This window comes from Pagrus pagrus, assembly GCF_965226575.1.
Source record: "Pagrus pagrus genome assembly, chromosome: 1".
NCBI classification, from domain to species: domain Eukaryota; kingdom Metazoa; phylum Chordata; class Actinopteri; order Spariformes; family Sparidae; genus Pagrus; species Pagrus pagrus.
This window is the reverse complement of record NC_140185.1, coordinates 21,551,504-21,575,060: the sequence shown is the minus strand read 5'-3', so window position 1 is coordinate 21,575,060 and position 23,557 is coordinate 21,551,504. Positions and strand designations below refer to the sequence as shown.

The 23,557-nt window shown below is 41.0% G+C and overlaps 1 protein-coding gene across 3 annotated transcripts in view; it reads right to left on the bottom strand.

Annotated features, from left to right (window-relative positions):
- syt7b (synaptotagmin VIIb) overlaps positions 1 to 23,557 on the bottom strand; it is a 111,264-nt gene that overhangs the window by 4,799 nt on the left and 82,908 nt on the right. For all 3 annotated transcript variants that reach the window (XM_084362278.1, XM_084362276.1, XM_084362277.1), the window contains 5 exons: positions 7,685 to 7,808; positions 2,556 to 2,823; positions 2,285 to 2,454; positions 1,869 to 1,983; positions 1,483 to 1,682 (listed from right to left, as the gene is read on the bottom strand). In XM_084362278.1, the coding sequence (XP_084218404.1) occupies positions 1,483 to 1,682; positions 1,869 to 1,983; positions 2,285 to 2,454; positions 2,556 to 2,823; positions 7,685 to 7,808 (877 nt within the window). The remainder of the gene's footprint in view (positions 1 to 1,482; positions 1,683 to 1,868; positions 1,984 to 2,284; positions 2,455 to 2,555; positions 2,824 to 7,684; positions 7,809 to 23,557) is intronic.

The following is a 23,557-nucleotide window of genomic DNA, read 5'->3' as shown; positions in this document are numbered from 1 at the left end:
ATAGCCCATCCATGTAGCGCACAGATTATTCTTAGAGTGTCTGAAGGAAAATGGACAGAAATGATGAAATTATAAATTGTTAGAGTTCTGTTCTCCATTGTACCTTATCTGTGCTTATAGAGACGTGGTTTGCAATAAACAAATCATGCACAAAGAATTGGGTCAGCTGTGGTTATTGTTGAGGTGAGTACTGATACATGAACCAGTAATGGGATAAAATTGATGTGAATGAAATAATGAAATAGCAGAAACTGAGGTGATGTTTTATTTTACGGGTCTGCAAGTTCCTAATCATTTCCTCTGAAGTTTCCCGAAACGAACAAATTAATTTGGCAACAATAATAGCTGAAGCGGAGACATGTTGAGTTGGTAGACTTCTAATAAATTAATTCTAATTAATTGTTGAGCTAGCTTAGCCGCGACTCTTCCAGTCTGTGCACAGAAGGTCAACAGAACATGCAAAAATGGGCCAGTGTACAGGAAACCACACAGCTGAACATATTGGAATGATTAATTAATAACATTCATTATTAATAAAAGAATAATGAATGAAATGGAGAAACTCTTCCAGACAAGCAAGTAGCTGACCGCAGCTAACTAAACTCTAATGAGCTCTCAGAACTTGACTCTGTTCCCCATTATAAGAACCAAATGAGTCTTCCTCTTCAGGAAAATGAAAAAACAGACTTTTAACTAACCAATACAAAAACACACAGCCCAGTTGGCAGGATATAATGTTAGCGTCTAATGTTTGTAAACCACAGATATGTCCAAGGTTGACAGTTGTACCAAAGGTGGCATATCACGTTCACATTATGTGCTTATTAGCCACCATTCATATTCAAGGAGACCTATGGACATACCAGCCTTCTTTGTGGCAACAAAACTGGATGTTTTTCACAGGAAGTTGGACCAACTCCATCTGTGATTATGGCAGAAATTTACTTAGCAAACGTTTAACGGTGATCAGCAAGTTAAATATTAAGGTTAATTTGCCCTGGTTCATTCGGACTTGCCAATCTTCTCCAAGGGGCAATAGATGTGTTTTTCTTAGAGACAAGCATGTAAATAACAGCTGAATCATCACTGAAATGTTCAGTAAACAAATAAACAAAATTATAACGTGCCTAGAATCAAAATCCAAAAGGCATATTCCAGTTGGGGGGGTTTGGACCGGACTTGCTACATTTAGTAAAAACAGAAAATGTACACTATATATCAGAGCATGCACCTGCATTTGCTTTTGTAATTAGTCATTGGTGTAGTCTGAAGAAATTCAATTCGTTTGATCTCAAAATTAAGTGTTTTCAATTCTCCTCATTTGTATTTATTCATAGACAATGCAGAAGATTGGTCCGTGTGTTCCAGCAGGGGTCAGTAGAGACTGGCTCAGTGATCAGTTGCTGATGGTCTGTCACAGGGTCAGAAGAAGAAGAAGAAGAAGGAGGAGGAGGAAGTAGAGAAGAAGAGGGAAGGGGATACCTTTCCAATGACATCATTGCGACTGAGCCTGTCCTTGTCCATGACGGTGATAATTATGGTGGTCTCCCTCAGCACGTGGGCAGGCACGTCGAAGGGGAAGGACTCGTTGAAAACGGGGTTGAGGCAGCGCTTCATCACCACCGTCTTCTTCTTCTCCACACGCTTGTCCTTGTGCATCAACCACACTTTTACATAGGGGTCTGAGGAGAGGGAAATGTGGCAGTTTGCATGCTGTTTGCAATATCTTATTCCTGCTCAATGCATGTGTGCTATCATGGATTTTATTTCATTTTCTAGCGGTTGGACAAAAAAACTGTTTTCTCATTTTCATTTCGAAGCAGAAGGGCAGCAATGAAAGGACATGCAAGATGAAGGAGCATCTATACCAGAAGTGCCTCCGATGTCCATGGCTTTGAGGTTGCGGGCTTTGATGATGCTCACAGTGATGGTGTTGGCTGTGGGGTTGTAGCACAGAGACACCAGCAGATCCCCTCGACTCCCCTAGAGAAATTACACACAACAACAATTTATTTATTTTTTATCCCCTCTTTCACATTTCTCTCTGTTCTATTGCTTACTGTGTGTTTTTGGCTGCCTGTGTTCTCCCCGTCTACCTGTCAGCCTCTCCATATTCCCTTCTATCTCTTCTCCCACCAGCACGCTGCCACATCTCCCCCGGGAGCATCAAGGCAGCCAGGAATGACATCACCCATTACATTCTGTCCCATCTTCTCTTTCCCCTCCTCCCTCTCCTCCCTGTTCATCTTCTTTCCTTCCTTCCCCGCCCCCCTGCCTTACTCACGCTGCCATCGCTGCATGGTTTCAGCTCCTTCCAGAAAGTCTGCATGTTGGCCAGGTCCAGTTTGTTGAGGGGGATGGACACCTCTCCTATGGGGTCGTTCCTGCTGAAGCGGTCGTAGTCGAGAACCTGCAGGTAGAGAGTCCTCTGGACCACCTTCTCGTAGGGGAAGCCTATGGAAGAAATTGACAAAAAAAAACTGTGATAAGTCACAGTGATAAAAATACGTAAGGGTGTGGTGCCTGCATGTTTTGAAACAGCCCCTCTGTCGAACCTTCAAACAGGAAGGTCTCATTCCAGTGGGGGTTCAGGTTCTTCCTCTTGACCTTGGTCTCCAGTTTGTGCTTCTTGTCTGGCAGCAGGTAGAGTTTGACAAACGGATCAGAGGTGCCGGAAAAGTCCTTAGCAGGCAAATCCTGGCCCTTGAGAATTTTGACAGTGAGGGTGGAGTCCTGAAAACTGTATCCGACACTGAACTGAATACGACCCAGCTTCTCACACACTGGACCCTCATGATCGTCTTCCTCCGAGCCTGGAGACAACTAAAAGATACGGGAGGAAGAGGAGATACATGTTATTTATTTTTTTGTTGTATTTTTGATTTGTTATGGGTTTACTCATTTTGAAACAAGATAAGATATAAATCTGGGGGTGATGTAGCAAAGTGATATGCAAACCAGGTTTTGAAGAGCACCTTGAAGGAGAATAAGAGTTCTTGTTACAATGACTTAGCGACAGAAGGTAAGAGCAAACCACATTTCACTTGAGTTTAGTGCACTCTTACACGGGGCACTATGTAGTTTTGGAGAAGAAATACACACTCAGAATGTTAATATTTACATTATTAATGAGGTTATAACACAAACTCATAAATATTTGTCTTTTCCATAACTATATACACAAGCTGTTCTCAGAGGAAAATAGGATCCACAGAACACTGTTTGAAGCTAGAAAGGTGGCAGGGTCCGCCAAATATAAACAAAATAAAATAGTATGAAATTGTGTTGTCCTTTAAGGTCAGTTTGTTTATTGAGTTTATTCAGTCATCAAAACAAAGGGAGTTTGTTTATTTAGTTTGTTTACGCATTTAAAAAAATCAGTCAGTGAAGATCTTTTTTCTTCTGATTGAAATGTCTTGCTCCTTTAGGATGACAAAACAAGAGATGTCAGTATACTAAGAGGGGTTTCCAATATTTAGCCTACTTTCTATGATACATCTAAATGAGGTGGACAAAACATTAATAACACCTCAGTAAAAACACCTGAACAAGTACGACTGAACAATCAACAGCACCGAAAGCTGCAGCAAAAATAATCACAACTCGAGATCAGCTTACTAATTTGTTCCAGAGCGGGGGTGCCAAAACTGAAACTTAATGATGGGCCACGGGCTGAAAGAAAGCACCTATTGCATTGTGTTGTTAAGTTATAAAATGATACTTTCTGCGCACAGTGTCACTCTGCCAGCCAAGCTCAGATTATGAAACTCAATTAATAATTAAGGACCCTAAATTACTAAAGAGCACTTTTATCACACAAAAGTAAAACAGCATAAATTATTATACATTTCGTAAGTTAATTTTTCATTATTTTACATCTGGCAGGACAAACTTTTGCCTTATGTGGCCCCACCTTTGGCATGCCTGTTTTAGAGCCTTTGACCACATCACATGCATACATGCAAGCAGCCGCCTCGTCTGATGGAAGAGATACCGGGAGCATTTTGGGGTTCAGTATCTTGCCCAAGGACACTTTGATATGTAGACTGCAGGGGCTGGGGATCGAACCACCGATCCTCCGATTGGTGGACAAGGCTACAGTCTTACAGTGCCATGTATGGCTTGTTATGAATGCAATAAAATGCAGTTATGCAAGATTACATCTGTCAGTGATGAGGCAAAATGACGGCGATTCCTTAGTTTCTACAATCTCAATATATTACTCACTAGAGAGTGTCGAGTAGTTAATGAGGAGGGATTTCAGACACAGCACTAGAGTTGTTAAGAATCATGGACAGTTTGATCGACTACGGTTAAAAAAGACAAACTCAATACCTTGATGAGGACCGTGTGATACAGTCGAAAGCTCCAGAGCAATACAAGTGAGTGGACAATGAGTTGGGATAGTTTGGTCCACTGCTGTTTCCAAGGTCAAGAATACGCTGATACAGTCTCAACAAAAACTGACCATTATAACTTTCATGAAGGTAGGTTTTATTCAGGATTGTTGTATTAACTACAGTTTACTAGTTTACCTAATGAGCTGGGGTGTATAAAGGTATACAAAAGCTCCATATTGACAGCATGTCCACACACTGATTAAACACTTCCAGCAGAGCTGACAGGTCGCATCACAACTAAATAGAAATCTTGGACTCCAGTCCACAGGGGGCACTAATTCTGCATTTCAACATTGAAAAACCCTGCTCCTAACTGGCAAGCTAGCATAATGTTATATCACATGGCCGCTGTCTGCTGCAGGATAGAGGCAGAAAGCGTCCATGGCTGTGTGCAGATGAGAGTCAGATAATCTGTTGGTAGACAGATCCTCTGACTGATGGTGACGTGGCCTGGAGGGAGTGAGAGAAATCCAGTTTAAAAAGTGCTATCTGATGGTGGAGGAGCCAGAGGCATTACTCAAGGAGCAGTTCCAGAAATTTAATATCCAATTCCATATTCTCTCACATATTTCTGACGGTGCTGCTCAGCCTCATTCTCCATGCTGAATATGATCACTTTTCATTATGCTGTCCTCCAACCAACAACTGGCCTAAATTGCTTTTCCCTATTTTCTGCATTGGCCGCTTTCTCTTTATTTCCCACCAAGAGTTCTCCTTTCTCATTCGATTCCTAAATTCTGCTCTCTAATTTCTTTTTCTGAAACCAAAACAACTCACGTGCACTAGATGCAAATTCTCTAGGAGCACAAAAGACTGGCAGAATACATCTGAGGAATCAACTTTAAAGTATAGAGTCAGATATGTCTTCTTCCTTCGTGCTGTTGATAAACATTGTTGTCCAGAAAACTCAAAAATTAGCCACGTGGCTGACATATTCTTTCATTACAATAAAATATGAGCACTTTGAGTCAATCCCACATACACCATCCTGCAGCTGTAATTATTCAATAACCAACAAAATGTGTATCCATCCGCAGCTGAAAGTAGCCCCCCACAAATTCACTACTTACTCTTATTTGAGTGATGTTTGCGGAAGGCTACAGTGCCCTGCTGTTGAAGGGAATTATTTAGCCTTTTTTGAAAGATGAAAATATATTTTACAACTAGTTTTTAAAGATTTAGAGATGGTAACAAACGGCCTTGGCTGGTTGGCTGATTTTGTTTTTTTTTCTATTTGGTGATAGTGACAAACAGAAAACCCTCCACCTTATCAAACAAAGAAAGCACACATAAGCTCTGCAAATGTGTGGATGTGTTAAGCAAAGACACACTCACACCACTATTCACGGCTCTGTGAGCATCACAAAAAAAATGAAAGCGGTGTCAGAGTACATCCTGATAAGAACCATGTGACGCTGACAAGACCCGCTCCTCCCCCAGTCGCTATCACCTGAGACGCTTCAGAGGGTTGGATGTATATATACTCTGATGCTCAGCATCCTTTTTTCTCATTATCGTGTGTGAAATAAAGTCTGCCATTGCTTTTTACAGCAGCACGAGTGGCACAAAAGTACTGTATGGGTATTTTCAGCATGAAAGGAGGGTTGTGTAATATATAGAGGCCTTTGGCAAAACTGTCCAGAATGAGTATTATCATTAGGCACCACCACTGTGAATTCCACAGACACACCACGAGACCCACATAATTACACACTGCTCATACCCATCGCTGCCATATTCTCGCACAGCACCCACAGCACTGCTTGTTCTCTCACAGCTAATTACAGAACCTCGCCAAAATAAGGCGCACAGCCCCTCCCATCCCAGTGTCTCACTTCAGGGTGATGATTACTGTATGTTTCAGATACTGTATGGCAATAACTAGCTGTGATGGTCCACAGGTGGGTGAGCGGAGCTGAGTGGGATGAAGACAGTACTTTGTGAGGAGGAAACACTTCTCTTCGGACTTTGCTCAATTGAACTGATGTGTGTAGGCTTTTCTTTTCTCACTGTCTTCTGCAGAACCAACACAACAGTGTATAATTAACAGTAGGTGGTAGACATATACATGTAGATGCAAAGGATAAGTCTGGTTATCACAACTTTGATCTTATTTTTGTAGCCAGTGAATGCAGTCTCAACTTGTTAGTGTGACACCACTTGATTGTTTTAAGGAGACCTCGGGACACCCATGATTGTGGTGATAAAAACAGGTAATTTGAGCCAAAACATGATCTTTTCCTAACCCCAAGCACAGAGTTGTCACAAGATCAAATCGAAAATTAAACCTTAAGAAACATAAAGTTGCAAAAAATCCGTGGATTGCAGAAATGTACACTGCACACTACAGTTACTCTGGCGATTGGGTTGCAGGCCCATGATGGAAAATCTGCAGTTCAGACTTGTCAAGGCACTAACCATTAAAAAATGGTAAAACAGATTTGGCTGAAGAGTCTCGGCTCTTTGAATGGGCTCTTAAAGAATATGATCATAAATCACCATTAGCAAAATGAACGACCTCGGGTGGAGGAGAGAGCTGCGGCAAACAATGTTGGCACGAGTGTATCAGCAGTGTAGCAGTGATAAGTGTAAGGTCATAATGGCTGCGCTGTACACCTGCACGAACGCGGCTGGATGTTACTTGCCACAGAGCTGTGAATGAGACAGTCATTGTGAGGCATGTATGAAACTGATTTCCCAATATAGTACTGTGACTTTAGTGCTTGGCCTGAGCTAAAGCTTAATTTCCATGAATATTGGGCGAACCCCATCTGCTGAAACAGTTGTATCAGTTTAGATTTTGAGATGAGATTTTTTGGTAAACTGCTGTTACAGGAGGATTAGTTGCTGTAAGTCAAATTTACGAAACAAATACATAAAGAACATGAGCAGCAATATGTACTGCTAAATGTCATTGAGGCTAATACAATCTGCTTTCATACCAATGTTTATGATGGTGATTAATTGAAATAAAGTAAAGTCCTATTTTGAGGTTTTCTAGATTATTTCATCAATCCGTTTGACTCATCTTCGACATCTTCGTATCAAGGCCTGCATGTAACTTTCATCTTGGATTAGAAAAGATGATCTGGAAGCACCATTCAAGTCTTTCAGCCATCTCATTTATTATGATTTAAAAGGCTTCGATGACAGCAGTGCTCCTGCTCTTAATATAGATGAGTTCAGCAATGCGGGAAAGAGACAGAGCACGGATGAGTTAGTGGTGTGTCAATAAAATACGTCCAGTGGAGCTGCAGATATACTGTGTTGATATTGTGTGTTACCATGAGCATGTCACTGGTGACTGAGTTGGCCAAGTCAGAAACAGAGGAGTTGGCATCGTGGCGGCGTCCGGTCTCGTCTGGGGTTTGACCTCTGGGGCTGCTGCCTGGTTTGTTACCTGGAGTCCTGTTAAAACACACACACACAAATACACAGGCATTCACATAAACATGGCGATATATGCTGAAAATTACCCTGTGAGCAAGGAGAGATCTTAAAGAAATGTTTTCCCCAAGTTTGTTGTGGAAGAGTTCAACAACACATATTGGATGAACTGGAACACCGATTGTGATTACAGGCCTCCAACATCAGCACCTGACATCTCTAGTAGTCTCGTGGCTGAATGGGAGCAAAATGTTCCAAAACGTTGTGGAAGCGTTCATTTTAAAAACGTGGCTGTCTTGATGGATTGCTGCAGCCTGCATGGCGAGGACTGTCTGACAGAAGGAGGCGTATAAGTCGCCTACTTTTCAGTAATTCCTAGCCAGGCTGTTCGTTCTCTAAGAATGTAGAAACAGGGTCAAACTTTCTACAACAACAAGAAAAAGGCTGGTTGTGTTCTTTAAGCTCTGCAGTATTAGTTTTGATAAAACAGTACTTTCTTTCTGTGATTCAGTGTAGTCATAATCATACCTGTAATTTTTGGGAAGTACATTGCCAAGAGTTGATACGATGGTTGCCACTTTCATGTCTGTAGGCTAAATATGTCGCTGGAGCCAGCAGCCGGTTAGCTTAGCTTAGCATGAAGGCTGGAAACAGAGGAAAGTCAAGTCCCCATGAACAGTGCCAGGCTTTGATGCCAATTTGACATAGTGGCCAAGCTGTGTAATTACAACATCACGTGATGCACACCAGCTCAAAAAGACCTTTTCCCGCAAGCTCACGTTATGAAAGAAGTGGCAGTAATAAAACAAGTAAGTGAATCTTTTAGAGCATCACAACTACTGTGAAATGACTCGTTTCACTATCAGAATTTGGTCCATTCGGTCCAATAACATTTGGAAAGTCTAGAAGAGCAGCGACATTCAATTGTTGTATTCCCATTCAAGTTAGCAGAGGGCTAAACCAGTAAAGTTAGTCGCTCGACCAGCAGGGGTCTGTTGTGTTGTAATCAGCTAGCCAGGCCCGCCCTGTCTCTTAATACCACTTTGAACTAGAGGCTTTAGATAGATTAGTTCAGGCCACCACAGGGCTCCAAACTCCCAGTCCGAGCAAGAACAGAACTGCGAACTGCATAGCTAACTAAGCTATCTTGCTAACAGCAGTTAGCAGTAACTTTGGTGATATGCTGCCCCCTATGTCTTCGGAGTTTGCGTTTGACAGGAGGCAAAGTCTTACATATTGCACCTTTAATAATACATTTCCCAAAATGGTGAAATATCACTTTAATGTCCATGATTTGGGATCAAGTTGTTCAAATGTCCACATACTTCTGGCAGTGTCTGTCAAGCAACAGAGGCTGTGATGATCCCTACTGCTGGACTGCAACACTAATAAACATGCAAACCATCATCTCGAAACAATTTATTATAATTTAAACCGTCCATTTACAAAAATATCAGCTAAAACCAAATTTACACCACGAGGCCTTTGGAAAGAAACAATAACACCTGCGACTGATGATCCATGAAACAAAAACATTAAAAAAGGAAAAGACTACATTTAGTAAAGGGTAAAAATTGCTCATGGACCATATTATGTAACAATTTGGTGAACAGGGAAAATACAACGATCTAATGCCGGTCTAGGCATATTGACAAATAAGACTAATGAGCACTTATTGCTGTGAGAGAGACAGGACCAGGAGAAAAAACAGAAAGAGTCAGAGAGACAGAAACAGTGAGCGAGGGAGCAGGTGAGCTGTAAAACACAAAGGTAAAAGCAGAGGTGAGATTAGATGACGGTATTGTGGGAAAGATGATCCGAGAAGCAAAGATAAATTTGAAGACTTATCAGTGCACAGAGGTTGAGAAAAAGTGAAGGAGAGGATTTGTCTTTGTTAAGACTCAGAGGATTAAAAGAATGAACAAAGTGAGGTTACTGACTCAAATTAATGTGAGACTGAGACATCGCCAGACAACCACAATAACACACACAAGCGTTATCTGAAAGAGTACTGAGGAGAGTGGGGAGATAAAAGCCTGGAAACGAAACAGAACAGATTTGGTTCTGGGGTAAAGAGTCAGATGCTTTAAAGCAGAGAGGAGAGGAAGCAAACTGACACATTGCATGAACAAACTAAATAGAAGGAGGCTGGAGAAGGAGGGAAGAGAGATGGACAGGGTTTGTACAGCAAAGAGACAAGCGAGAGTGAGCAGAGAAACAGAGAGGAGGAGAAAAGGATATGATGTGGAAGAGAAAAGAATTGATTCGTCACTCTGCGTTTATTTCCTGTGATCTGCAGGTCAGAGCAGCAACAATGCAGCGCGGACTTAATTTTAAAATGTAATGGTTTCTGTTTCAGAGGTCTGACGAATGCAGCTCGCTGTTTTATGTATCTGCTGATAACGACATCTGAAACATTATTTCTCTGACAGGTCAAAGTGACGTACGCAGAGGAAGCTATAAATGTTCAGCTTCTAATATCAACTGCTAACAAAGCAGGGAACGATGTGTTATACTTGAAAATAATTACATAACACATGGCAGTCACGCACACAACACCTGGCGGTCTCGCTGTGACTTGACTCCCACCTGAACTGTGGTATTCTGTGCATGAGGACCTACTGTTTTACCTAATTTAGCTCTTTTGCTAAAAAACACGTACACTCTGTATTATACCTGATCACTTAACCAAGCATGCCAGGGCAGTTTCCATGTGTCTTTCTTTCAGGCAGCCTTCAAGAACCAAAATATTAATTTATAACTTATATCTAATGATTATTTACAATGATTTATAACAATCTGAAAGCTCCTTGTACTACAGCAGACGGCAAACTTGAAGAGCAACATATTATAGGTCAAAGCAGCCACATTAACTACAGTCAACAACAGCAAGGAGATGAAGACGGAGATAAATTCCCCAGTTTTCCTGATAAAATTGCTCATTTTTGTGAATTGTTGAGTTCGGACAAAAGTGATTAACTTTGTATAACATTCAGATGTGAAAAGTCCTTACACAATAAATTATTTCTTTCTTTCTTTGTGCAAAAAGTATCTTGGAAGTAGGTCTACAATCAAAGTGGTCACTCGAGATGCTGGAGACAACAATCGTAGCGGGAACAACCACAGAAGCAGTTTTCAGTATTTTCCCAGGTGTGTATATTTCTGTCTGCGGATGGATTTTTGTCGGTGTGATAACGTCACATCTGTGCAAGATGCAGTCATTAAAGGGAGGGAGCAAGGGAGCCAGAAGCAGGAGTGTTACCCTCAACTTCTATGTCCTAGCCCCCACTGACCTACCAAAGACACAGTTTTTTTTTGACATGATTACGTCTTTGGCCTTTTTTCATGGCTTTATTTTGATAGTTTAGCTGAAAAGAGACAGGAAACGGGATGAGAGAGGGGGGTGACATGCAGCAAAATCTAGTTTACCATCATAATCACCTTTCATTAATTACGGTGTTCTATCCGTTTTTATAGTCATTTTATTTCTTTTTTATGTAAGGCACTTGGCTATTATCATTATTATTATTTGTTGTTGCTGTTAGGTATGTCTGTAAATTATTCTGTTTTTGCAGCGATACTAACTGAAGGCTGACTGAATCAGTAATTCTCAAGGTCAAAGCGTTCAACCTTAGCAGTGTCCTCAAGGAGGAGATTTCGCCTCAGTGCAGCCCTGTATTTTCATTTCATTTTCTCCAAAATGAAAATCAGTATGCAAACACTTAAAACATGCTTGTAATCCAACAGTATTTTGTCAATTTTATGCTTTCAAACATATGTCTTCCATGTGTGGGAATGAATGATTCACATAATCCTTTTCACAATGGTTGTGCCTGGTTGGTTGTTAATCTTCCAGGTAGATTTATGGTACAGCCGCCACCACCTGAAGTTAAAAACTTTTTTACCAAGATGAGTATAAATGTGTTTCTAGCCCCTCCAAACAGCAACTCAGCTACATGGAGGAGTCTTCAGAGGCATTCCCCACTTTGACTATAGCGGACATAATATATGCCTGTCAGCTGGGTTTCTATCCAAAGAGTCTATAAACACTTACTTGGAGGTGTTGGCTCAGTGACAGCCCATTGAACCCTAGTAAATCAACAGCCAACACACAAGACAGAGACCACATGAATCTTGAAAAATCAACCTTATATAGACACAGCCGGGAATTTTCTCCATTATTTACAATGGAGATCTCAGTTCATTCTACTGAGCTACTGTGAATATTTCACTATAAATCATCTCAGTCATGCAATACCTTCACACATTGCATAAGAAAACTGTTGTAATTAATGCCGGCCTGCGAGTACCGGTGTTGTGCATCTTTCTTCCTACCTGTTAACATATTCATGCCTCCGTCTGCTAACCAGAAAGTATGTTTTTTTGTTAAACATTAGCTAAAATTTGTGACGACTGTCAGTAAAAGTAACCACATGAAAGCTAGAGAGATCGTTTGAGTCCTGAAAGATAAATCAGCTTAATAAAACACTTATTTCAACATTCTTCATTCCTTAATGATATGTTTTAGACAAATAGAGTTGTTGTGTCTGTTTGTCATAGTCACCACAAATTCATGCATGGTGAAATGAAAAGCAAACAAGCCTGGAGGTTATGAGACCACCCAAGTGGGGTGTGGTAGTGAGGTGAATTCATCCAAGCATGCAAATATGCATATTTATGCACCAATATGGCAATAGAGAGAAGAAAATACATATAAAGGCCACATTATACAATGCAATATATAATCTTTATAGGTTATGGCAGCAATGGAAGCAAAAAAAAAAAAAAAAAAATAGAAATATCATTAAAACACTAACTGTAAGGGGGAACAGGTTTATGCAGAAAGGGAGAATGTACCTTTAATAAATACAAAATTACTAGAGTGTGTCTTTAAATTATGCAGTGTGGGGGAATAGCAAATAGATCTTAAATCGGAAACTTTTTCAATGGAGTTTGGTACGTTTTACTTCAGGCTGCTATTGAACCAAACTGTCTTTTACATTTGTTGTGAAAGCCAGTGATGCAGTCTATGGGTGTTAGTGTCCACCTGCTCACATGCACAACTGACACGTAGGAGCTGTAGTTGCAAATCTACCTCAAAAGCACTGGTACTGTGCACTTCATGCTTTGGGCAAAAAGGCAGCTCTTATTGAAAATGTGGGAATGAATTGTATCTTGTGCGCATGCAAAAGTATGTCGATTGCACAATATGGTAAAACGTGGCCTTGATATATTGTTTGTTTCTCTCTATGGCCACTCCAGGCCTCCATACATATTTACTCACTGCACACACACACACACACAAACACACACTAGGGCTGCAGCAGGGCGCTGGTGCTGCGTAATATCTCAAACAGACATGATAACGTCCTCCGAATTAGCTTTTTGTTCAGAGATATAAAGAAAACGTGTTGCAGAAATATTCCTGTCAGGGATTATTCTTTTCCCACTCGATAAATTCCCACTGAATTATTCTCACTGCATTGATTCAATGACAAAATAGGACACAAACTAAACATTAAAGCCATAATCAGAAAGTGAAAATTAGTGCAGATGTGTCATGGTGCATTGATAAACTTTAGAGTATTCCCAAACAGAAGGAGAAAATATCTGTAGCTGTGAGTTGCCCCTTTTCTGCCTGCTAGTGACTATCTCGTCTGAAACACAACACCAGTTACATAATTCATTCTTTAGAGGTTGTTGTAACCATGACTACTGAAATGTGTGCTCCCACTTCAGGTTGTACTCACTACCATCATGTATTTTACTCGGGGGTTGCAGTAACCATGGTAACAGGAGCCTTCAAAAGAGGACAGTAAAATCCAAGGAAGTTCCACAGAGAGGGGCATATATTGAAAATAGCAAAAAGCCCACAGGGCGAAGGGACCAAACATTGAGAAAGCCTTTGAAACACACTCCTTGAACACACTTCTTTTTTTTTTTTTACTTTTCTCATATACCTACACTTCTCGAACCTCAGGTGACCCTGCAAACACACCACAGCACATACCACTGGGTACGTGTGAGCTCAGGCAGAAAATGGCTGATTCATAAATGCCAAAAAAAAAAAAAAAAAAAAAGGGCAGAAAGACCTCCAGCCACGATACTCACAGCGAGCAACTGCAGAAATGAGCAGTTCACATTCTTTCCTCTGTACATCTGGATTATCAGACTGACACAAGAGGTCGATGGAGTACGGACAATGCTAATGACGGGTCTGTAAAAGAAGACAAATGATCACACACGCACGTGCGATCCTCCTCGAGGTCGAGGGCAACGTCCCTGGAGAACATTTCGATCTGATGTATTGAAACTCAAAACCCTGAATTTTGACCTCATGGCCTCAATCTGGAATAAAAGGCAGTCGTTACATCCCAGGGGAAAAGGCAGAAAAATCTTATCTCCTCCTATGTCACGCGCAAGATGTCTTTTGGAAAGTCTGTTCAGCACTGATTAAGAAGACTATATGCTTTACTCATCCATTTGATATCATGTAAGTAATTACAGGAGAAGAGATTAGTGTCAAAACCAAATCTTAACTCTCTGGACCATATTGTCCTTCTGCTTGCCTCTGCATAGCTCCGACACTTGCAACTATGGGATGCCTGTTGTGCACCCACATCTAGCTGCCATCTGTTTGCTTAGAGATGCTTAGAGAGAGTATCTGGATGCACACTTTAGGAAGCAGATGTGGAGTTTATATTTTCTAACCGGTCTGAAGTGTAAGAAATACCAAACGCCTAGCAATACAACATTCAGCAGAGTAATTATCTGTCTTTAATTATCATTCATATCATTATCATTTATTCATCTGAATAGAATATTAAAGTTGTTTCAATTGTAAAATGAATAAATCAGATGTTTTTTAGTTATTTGACGAATGTTTGCACTGTGCAATGAGACCCCGTCTCTTATAACTGTTCCTGTTCTGTGTCCCTGCGTCAGTCCTGTTCCTCGTGTTCCTCATGCTTGTTGGTTTGAACCCTTTTAGTTTTGTAATTTTTCTACTTTGACTTTGTATTATTATCTTATTATTAAAGCTTGCTTTATGTTTCAACCCACCTGCCTTTTTGTGTCTTGTGTTTGGGTTCCTTTTGTTCAACCATGACACCCTGTTTGTTTGAGATTTGATTTTAAGATCTTATTGGTTGGCTGGCCTGGTTTCAGATTGTATTTCAGACCTTTAAATTTTGTTATGAACCTGTCCGCACTTTGAGTTTTAGCTATCAGGGCCCCGGGGCTCTGGATTCACCTGCCTGAGGAAATAAAGGTCAGAGTCAGTGTCGTCTGTTAAGTCTCTTCTAAAAGCTTACTTTTAATGGAAAGCATATCTTGATTTTATCTAATTTGCCTGCATATTTTATTGGTTTGTTTGTTGCTTATTATTTTAGATTTTAATTTTGTTCTTCTATATTTTTTCACCTCATTTTATTTTATCTATGTAAAGCACTTTGTACTTTGGTTTGATAAGTGCTCTACAAGTAATGTTTATTATTATTCTATTATTTATTACATGGCAATATGCATTTAAAATAGCCAACGTGACTTTTTAAAGTCATTTTTGACCCATGCAATGAACCCTTCACAAGCTTGAATAAGCAGTGCCACCTGGGTTACATTACATACATACAGTGCTAACTATCAGCATAAGGAGGAAAAGTTAATAAACATCATTCCTACAACTCATTTCATGGCTTTATCAAGGGAACAAATCACTTGGTGAAGATCATGGTTTTGGTGTTTTACAAAAAAATCAACAGTAATTGAAGTATGAGACAGAAAGTGTTATTATTAACCTTTAACTGAGACCACAATCTTGTTCTGACTCTACCCAATGTTGCTTTTGTTGCCTGAAGACTTCATGTGCAACACAAAGAAAACAGAGTCTACACTGCACTGTTATTTCATGACAATACGTTTTTTGTGTTGTTACACTCGTCCCTGAATTGTCATTGGAAAATGTCCTTGTAACTGTTGAAATCTTCCAGAAGACAAACATTGTCTGCTGGAGTGAACAGAGATAAGTGGTTTGACTTGGTGCTTGTTCAAAAACAATCTATGTTTACCCCGAATTCACAGCAACTTTGCCCTACTTTAGAGTGTCAAGAACTAATCTATCTAAAAATCAATGCGTTTCATCTAAGCTGTGAAAAGTCTGTCTTTGTGAAACCGACCCCAAAGTCCTGTGTTTCCAACAACCATCATCCGCCCCAAATACCTCCTTACGACTTACTTTCGGTATAAACACAAAAAACGTTGCCAGTGAACACAAACCGAGCAGCAAAAACATTCCTTGTCAAAACAAATCATGATGATACATGCTTGCGGTTCGGCTGTCCACTGTGTTCGAGCTGACTAAATACTGATCACCCAGAGAAAACTCAGCTTGTAATATAAGTGTATGAGAGTGCGGGAGCTATTATTGTTGGTATATTACCCTCTATCAGTCTCAGTTATCATTCTCTAAAGCCATGCCAAAATAATTAAGTTAACCTGCCTTAGGATATGAGATAAGTTTTAAAGTGACAAAGATTTATTGCATTTATTTTCATAGCCAGCTTTATATGAGGAAAACAATATGAAATAATATTGACTTTATCATTTTGGTGAATTAAACAAGCAAGAAACAGAGCCGAGACTGGGCGAGTATTAAACTGTGATGTGTTTCTAAAAGCTTGATACTCACAGCTGGTACAGACTTCTGAACTTAAACCTACTGACTGAGGTACCCGCTGAACCCAAAGGTAAACCTTTTGTCATATCTCACAGGTGCTTTGTTTTATCTGTCCAATTTTTCCTGACTTTGTCAGTCAGTTTGTTCCTGGTGACTTCATTTTATTGTTTTATGTTTCTGTTTTTAATTGGTGCTTTTGAAAATACCAATGTATCAGGGTCCTGGGGGACGCCAGTCAAAAGCACCCTGTTCCATCTATGTAGTTTAAACAGATGGAGCCAATTATTGAGTTAGAGTTTGCCATTGGTCCCAATTTAAATATAACACAAAAATGTCAAAATGACCCCGGTTGGTTTTACCATATGATCATAACACGAATAACATTTACTTGAAGTTACTGAAAACTAAATCATACCAGAGCGGCATGGGATGGTATGTAAATAAGCTTTAAAATGCACAATATGTAGCTTCTGCCATCAGGGGGTGCTCTATCGAAACGAAATGAAAGGTGTTTGTTGTGTGTGTGTGGAGGGCAGAGAGTCAGGTGCAGAGCCAGAGCTTCTGGAGGAATAAACACGGAAGTCAAATCAGATCTGCTCTGAGTGGAACTGCCTACTGACGTGAGAAGAGCCTGGAGATTTGGGGTCGACTGACATGGCTCTTTCAGGGCCAATACTGACAGGATTTTTAGAAATCAAGGAGACTGAAAACCGATATATGGGACTGATATACATTTGCAGTAAAAATGAAACTCTGAAATTTCTGATACTTTACATTTCCTTTCCACTTTTATTTGACACATTCAGTTACTAGTTACCTTGCCGATTCAGATTATTCTGTGTATAGGCTATTAATTAATTAGTCTTACGCATCAGATATTGTTGTGGACGGGACATTGTGTAAGAGGATAATGCATTGACGCCAAAGTAGCACATTTTCAAATTAGTTTATTTCATCTGCATTCTGACAGAAAAATCACCGATACCCATAATCGGAAAATGCTGAATAATGACCCCGATAATCAGTCTACCCCCACTCGAGATCACGTTTTTAACTTTTGGGATTAAAAAGTGGATTTATCTTCCCTCCAGTTTATCAACCTGACTGCAGCAGCAATCCGCGGAGGTGACCTCCATTGTCGGGTGTTTGTTTACTGTAATGTTGACTGCTGACTGGAGCTGGTGGAAAAATGTCCTTTGCTCATGAAGAAAGGAAAGTGGAGAAGAGAGAGAACCAGAGTCTCTGGTGAGTGCTGAGATCAGTGAGAGTTGACCTGAATTCAAACACACCCTCAGACACATACATACACCCTCAATGTGTGCTGTTGCTCGCCAACGTTAGCTTATGGCTAATGTACAATAAAGTAATCTGGCTATTTGGGGCAGATAAAAACTGTGCGAGTAATGTGAATAAAGACAAATGATCCCGCGGACAAACTAGCTTCCTGGTGGGGAAACACACCATTAAACAGCCACCAGTGCTGATGAAAATCTATCCACTGTCTCAAGCGAAATGCTCATGAACAAGATAATGTCCTAAAGTTTACTACATGTTTCATTTAGTCTTGGTGCTGACTTTCCTACCTCAGGGGTTGCGACAGACAAGCAAATGAGACGCACCATAAACTTTTTAAACGTACATTATTTTTGGAACAATCCTTTTTGACATTGCAATGCATAAGTCCCACATATTACATCTTTCAGTAATCATGTTGATTTGGAATGTATACATTTTATTTTGTAAGGAAATTAACTGTCACTCTCATAAAATCATAATAATAATCGTTTTTCTTTTTCTGATGACACTATCATAAAACAAATAATGTTTTGAGAGGAAATAAGTCAACATTTTGCTGCGATTGTTGTTTCTTACAGCAGTCCTTGTGTCCCCAGGGACCCCTAGTTGTCTTTCTACATAATGTGTTGGTAGTATGAGGGGTTAAAGCTCATATAGGGATGTCACAGAATGCTCACTGGTGTGTGAGCAAATTAATATACCAATGCATGAAAACTGTCCACATCTTGGCCGAGCTGACAGTCATCTACGCTGACAGAGGAGCGCTGACATCATCCCATCGCCACGCCAGTCAACAACCTCAGGGAACGGTGGATTAGGTGAATATGGAAATCATTGAATGGAAAAAAAGAAAGAAGAGGAGACAAACTGGCATAAAAAAGATCAAAATGGGGAAAAAAAGGTTTAACAGATGCAATTAAGTAAAGCGTTGGAGGAGATGAGAGAGGTGGAGAGGGAATGAAGCAGAGATGGGGAGACAAAGTCTTATTGAGAAACAAAATGAGGGCTCCAGAGGGTAGAGGGGAAATTGATGAGAGGATGCGGAGAGGAATGGGAAGCGGCGGGCGAGGGAGGGAAAGTGGATGGACGGATGAGAACATGAGGGATGAGGGTTAGCAGCAGGGTCTGGATAGGAAGTGTGTCTCCATAAACATACTGTATCTGGGTCTTGCTGATCATACAATAGCCCGAGGAGACGATGAAACACAATATAGGTCCCGTGTCCCATGATGGATGAGGGGCCAGGCTCCAGTGTCAGCCCACTCAGCGCTCCCCACCAACAGGGACAAATCACTGGGCCACCTCCCCCATCAACACGCTGGTTAATACAACTAATGGAGCCATCTACAGTGTTCGACTGGCTCGATGCTCCTCGAATAGACTTCTACTTGTCCTGGAGATTTATCCACTGGGAGTTGCTGTTTTTGTAAATCACACTCCGTGTATAAATAACGCGTGGTGATGTCACATCCTTAACAAAAATAGAGATAAAAGTCAATAGAATTTGTTAAATGACTGGAAAAAACACAGTTTTTTCTTTCTTCCACCAATCACTGTCACCTTTGCTGTGACGTCCTCCTCACTTTCCTTTCATGGGCTCTCTCAAATCAGCTCCCTGCTCGTAGCCACAAGCAGCAACCGGGGAAATGGTGAATGAGCTCCAGACTTAGATCTGACAGGTTTTTTTTAAAAAGATGCCTCGTTTGTGCTGACCTACATTGCTTTTTCCTTCCAATCATCTTTCCCCCCGGGCCACTGCCTGCTCCAGGGGCTGCCATGGGGACCAGGGGCCGGCCTGGAGAGTCATTAAGAGGTTTGACTCACTGTGATTGCTGGCTCGGACACACAATCGAAAAAGTCAGATATGCCAGATGATGAAGGGTGGCAACAGCTTCCCGCTTGATTAATACTGTACACTGTGGCGCTGTGCAACTCAGCGAGTGCAGTATAACGTTACCACTGCCAAGATTAGAGCTCTGACTCCCACCAGGGCCACCAGCAATGTGCATTTACACCAGGTGCAACAACATCGCACTTGGTTGTTGCGATGTCATCTGACGCACATTTTTAATCTGCTACATAATTGACAACTAGTCTCGCATAGCCAGACCTATCTGGCTGTGTCACTCCTGGAGAAGGGTCTAGCAGCACCAATGCTCATTCTGACAAAAGGGTGGAAAAACATCATTAACCAATCACAATCCCTTGGGGAGCATTTTACCCAGGATACAGCGATGGTGCACGTGCTGTTATGACAATGTAATTGCGGGTTAAAAAATCCCAAACAGGAAACACACTACTGAAGAAGAAAGCAGATAACATTGCTGGGAGAGAGAAAACAGAAAGGCGAGCAAGCCCCTGTCTCATTGAGTCTCATTCTCAGGCAGTCAAATGCTGACGACTGTGGAGGGGCAGAGAAAAAGACTAAACCAAAACAAATAATAAACAATGATCATTTCAATAAATACCTGCAAAGGGGATGATTTCTCAAAGAAAGGCGACATACAGTAAGCAGCATCATATGCAGTGATAATGCCTGACAAACGTTGTTTTACTATAGTTTTAAAAACATTATGATAACTTATAACTGATGATAGTATGTCACACTTATTTTTGATATTTTTACTCGCCACATATTCTCCATACGTGCATGTGTTTCTGCTGTGCAAAGCTTACTTTTCATTGACTGTTTCGACTTCTGCAATTTATTTCTCTCTTTTTCCTCGTGACATTTCTCAAACATGATGTCTGTGAGGTTTGTCTCTTTCCTTCCCACCGGAGCGTTCAGTTTCTCAAGCGTACATTGTCTGTGGCAACGCGGTGCACGTTTCTCATTTAAAGGTTACGAATGGTCAACCACACTGAAGAGCAAATGTACCAGTCGGGCTTTATATTTACACTTTTCCCCAGTGTTGACAATATAATATATACACCAATATATACAGTGTGGAAGACCTCAGTATTGGTGAATTATCAACTTTGAAAGCAACAGATCCACAATCTGCTATTTGAACATCCCAGTATTGACAGCCTGTGTGAGCTCAGTGTATTCTTGGTTTGTAGTGAATGGAAGCGGGCTTTGACATGCTCCATTTCAGAAACCGCTGCACGTTTTTACAGCTTTTACAAACTCTGTGCCGAGTGGAGGTTGTCCGTGTCCAGTAAGCTCTTTTGGGTTTATTCATATTTATTTCCCTGTTGCGTCTCTGTGTGTGGCGAATCTCTGAGCTCATTAAGATGCAGCCCCTCCATGCGACAGCAGCTTTCTGAGATGATAATAACACAAACAGCTTCAGCGCTTCCATCATAGTTATCTGCAGGTGGGTGATTATGTCCGGTCCACCGCAGGGCTTTGGCCGGACTACCACAGTGACCCAAACTGACTTACATAACAAGAAGCTCCACAGAAGAGATTAGAGGGCCTTTGACTTACAACACTGAGTGAAAAAACACTGGCTTTGTCTGGAGATAACAGATCAGCGAGAAACAAAAATGTGTCCTCTGACAATAATATAATTAACTGTAATCACAGCTGCATTGGTGTCTTATGAGATTTTATCTCTAAGATGTAATTAGTACAAGACAGGTTTTATAGGCTCCAAATCACAGATTAACATTAAACTTCTTTCACAACACACGGCTGATAATGAACTAATATTAAATAGTAAATTTGTTCCGGGATGATTTCACTGTCACATCACCCTCAGCTCATATATGCATGTGCGTTCAGCTGTCATTGACTAAAACCGGCTCTTCTGCAAGTATTCAGTTTTTAGGTTTTAGATGAGTGACAGGCGGTAAAAATAGATCATATCTCGATGCTGCTTTGCAAGCTTTGATGAGCAGTTCTTAGCGTCTGAGTGCGCACCACAACAGTATCTGCCTGTATATCACAGACCTGCAGTAAGAAAAGACAACTCATACATCTCTTTTTTATTTAAGCAGATTCTCCTTTGAGCAAGGGAAACAACGCCACTGTTTTATGAGATAATTACGATTCAAGTGAAAGAATACACGTTCCCGAACAGCTGTGATGTAGATTAGTGACAAATGATTTCATCCAAGAGTGATGAACTGACAAAGAATTATCACCAGCTCTGCAGTTCCCCTCGGCTCTATGGAGCTTTCTAGCCTCTCTTCACTCATTGTTTCAATTCAAACCAACTGCCAGAATAAATGTTTGCAATGTATGTTTCTGCAAACCGTTGATATGTTGTGACAACACTGTGTTTATGATCTAGTTAGGTTTAGGCACACAAACATCTCGTTAGAGTTAGGAAAAATTCAGGATTGGGCATAAAATACCTGTTTTTGTTGCCACAAACACGGCTGGAAATGTCCCGTGGGCTCCTTTAAAAATATTTTATCACATTAAAGCAGAGAAAGTGGACCCACGTGCACGAAAGGGCAGGGAGTGCAGTGGATTCAATTTTATTCATGGTCACAGCAACACAAGGAACAGGCAAACACGAAGAAACATCAGGGAAACACAAGGCTCAGGGATACTCAACCGCAGGAACGAGAAACAGCGACAGCAGGATCACAGAAACTCAGCAGATGACTTGACAATGACTGAACAAAAGATCGGACTTAAATACAAACTAAATTAATGAAGGGGATGAGGTGCAGGGGGAGGGAGGCGAAGAAACACAGGTGAGCGTTATGAGAATAAACAGTAGAAACAGGAAAGGGGCTGATATGCTGGCAAAAACACTGAAGAGGGAAGGGCTAATGACAGCAAGGCAGGAAGACACACATCTGAACGGCACAATGCATCCGGTCAATTTTCAAAATAAAACACCCTGTGCAGACTTGGGATATACCGCGCAACAAAGTTGAAAATATTAACAATAAACATACTTAAAACACACTGTTGCTAGAGATGAAGGTAGAGCATCCTAGTTTCAAAACTTGGGCCACTGACCAAGTTGGTGTGTTGGATAAGTTGGGAGTGAGAACATGTTGGTATCTTCTCAGCCAGTTAGGGACACGCTGGTCAACACCTAAAAATAGCTAAATATATTTCTGAGGAGTTGGTGGTGACATTCATCAGGTGTTGTTCTGTGACAGATGGTTGTGAACATGTTCACCATAACAACGTTAATGTTTTGTTTACAGTTTGTTCTGCAGCCCGAGGTGGACAAAAACACGTATCAGCTTTAATTATAAATGTCTAAATATCTAAAAGCTGTTGCATAAGGCCAATGTGCAGCGCGGTCTGCTTGTTTACTGTCCATATTTAGAAGGATTGGCTGAACAAATATAGATTTGACCCAACACTCAGCGTACACAGCTTTTGCTTTCATCCTATTATTTCTCTATTATCAGATTTGGTGTTTGTAGATATTTGTGCTCCGAGCTGTATTTGATTTCATTAATAAACCAACAGATTCTCAAACCTCTACGGGCGTTATCTATTTTTATCTCGTAGCATATTTCTCTAGAAAGCGGAGTGCAAAGGCTTCCCACTCTTTCTGTCTCCCTTTCACTGTCTGACAGCGTCTTGTCTTGTCACATATATTCTTGGCCGGATCATCCTGTTCCATCGTTTTCAGTCCGCTGGGCTCCATGAAAACGGCCGGGAGCAGGCCAGCAGACGGGCCCAGGGAGCTTAGGGTGTAACCACAGAGACAGAGAGATGAGAGAGACGGACAGAGATGATGATGGAGAGCTGTTATTAGTTGTGGAAGGACACTAGACGACTTGGCCCACGTGACCCCTCAGGGTAGAGGCTCACTGGCTCGCTGTGATTAGAGTTAGGTGCCTGACAGACCTCCAGACAGTGAGCGGGAGAGAGGAT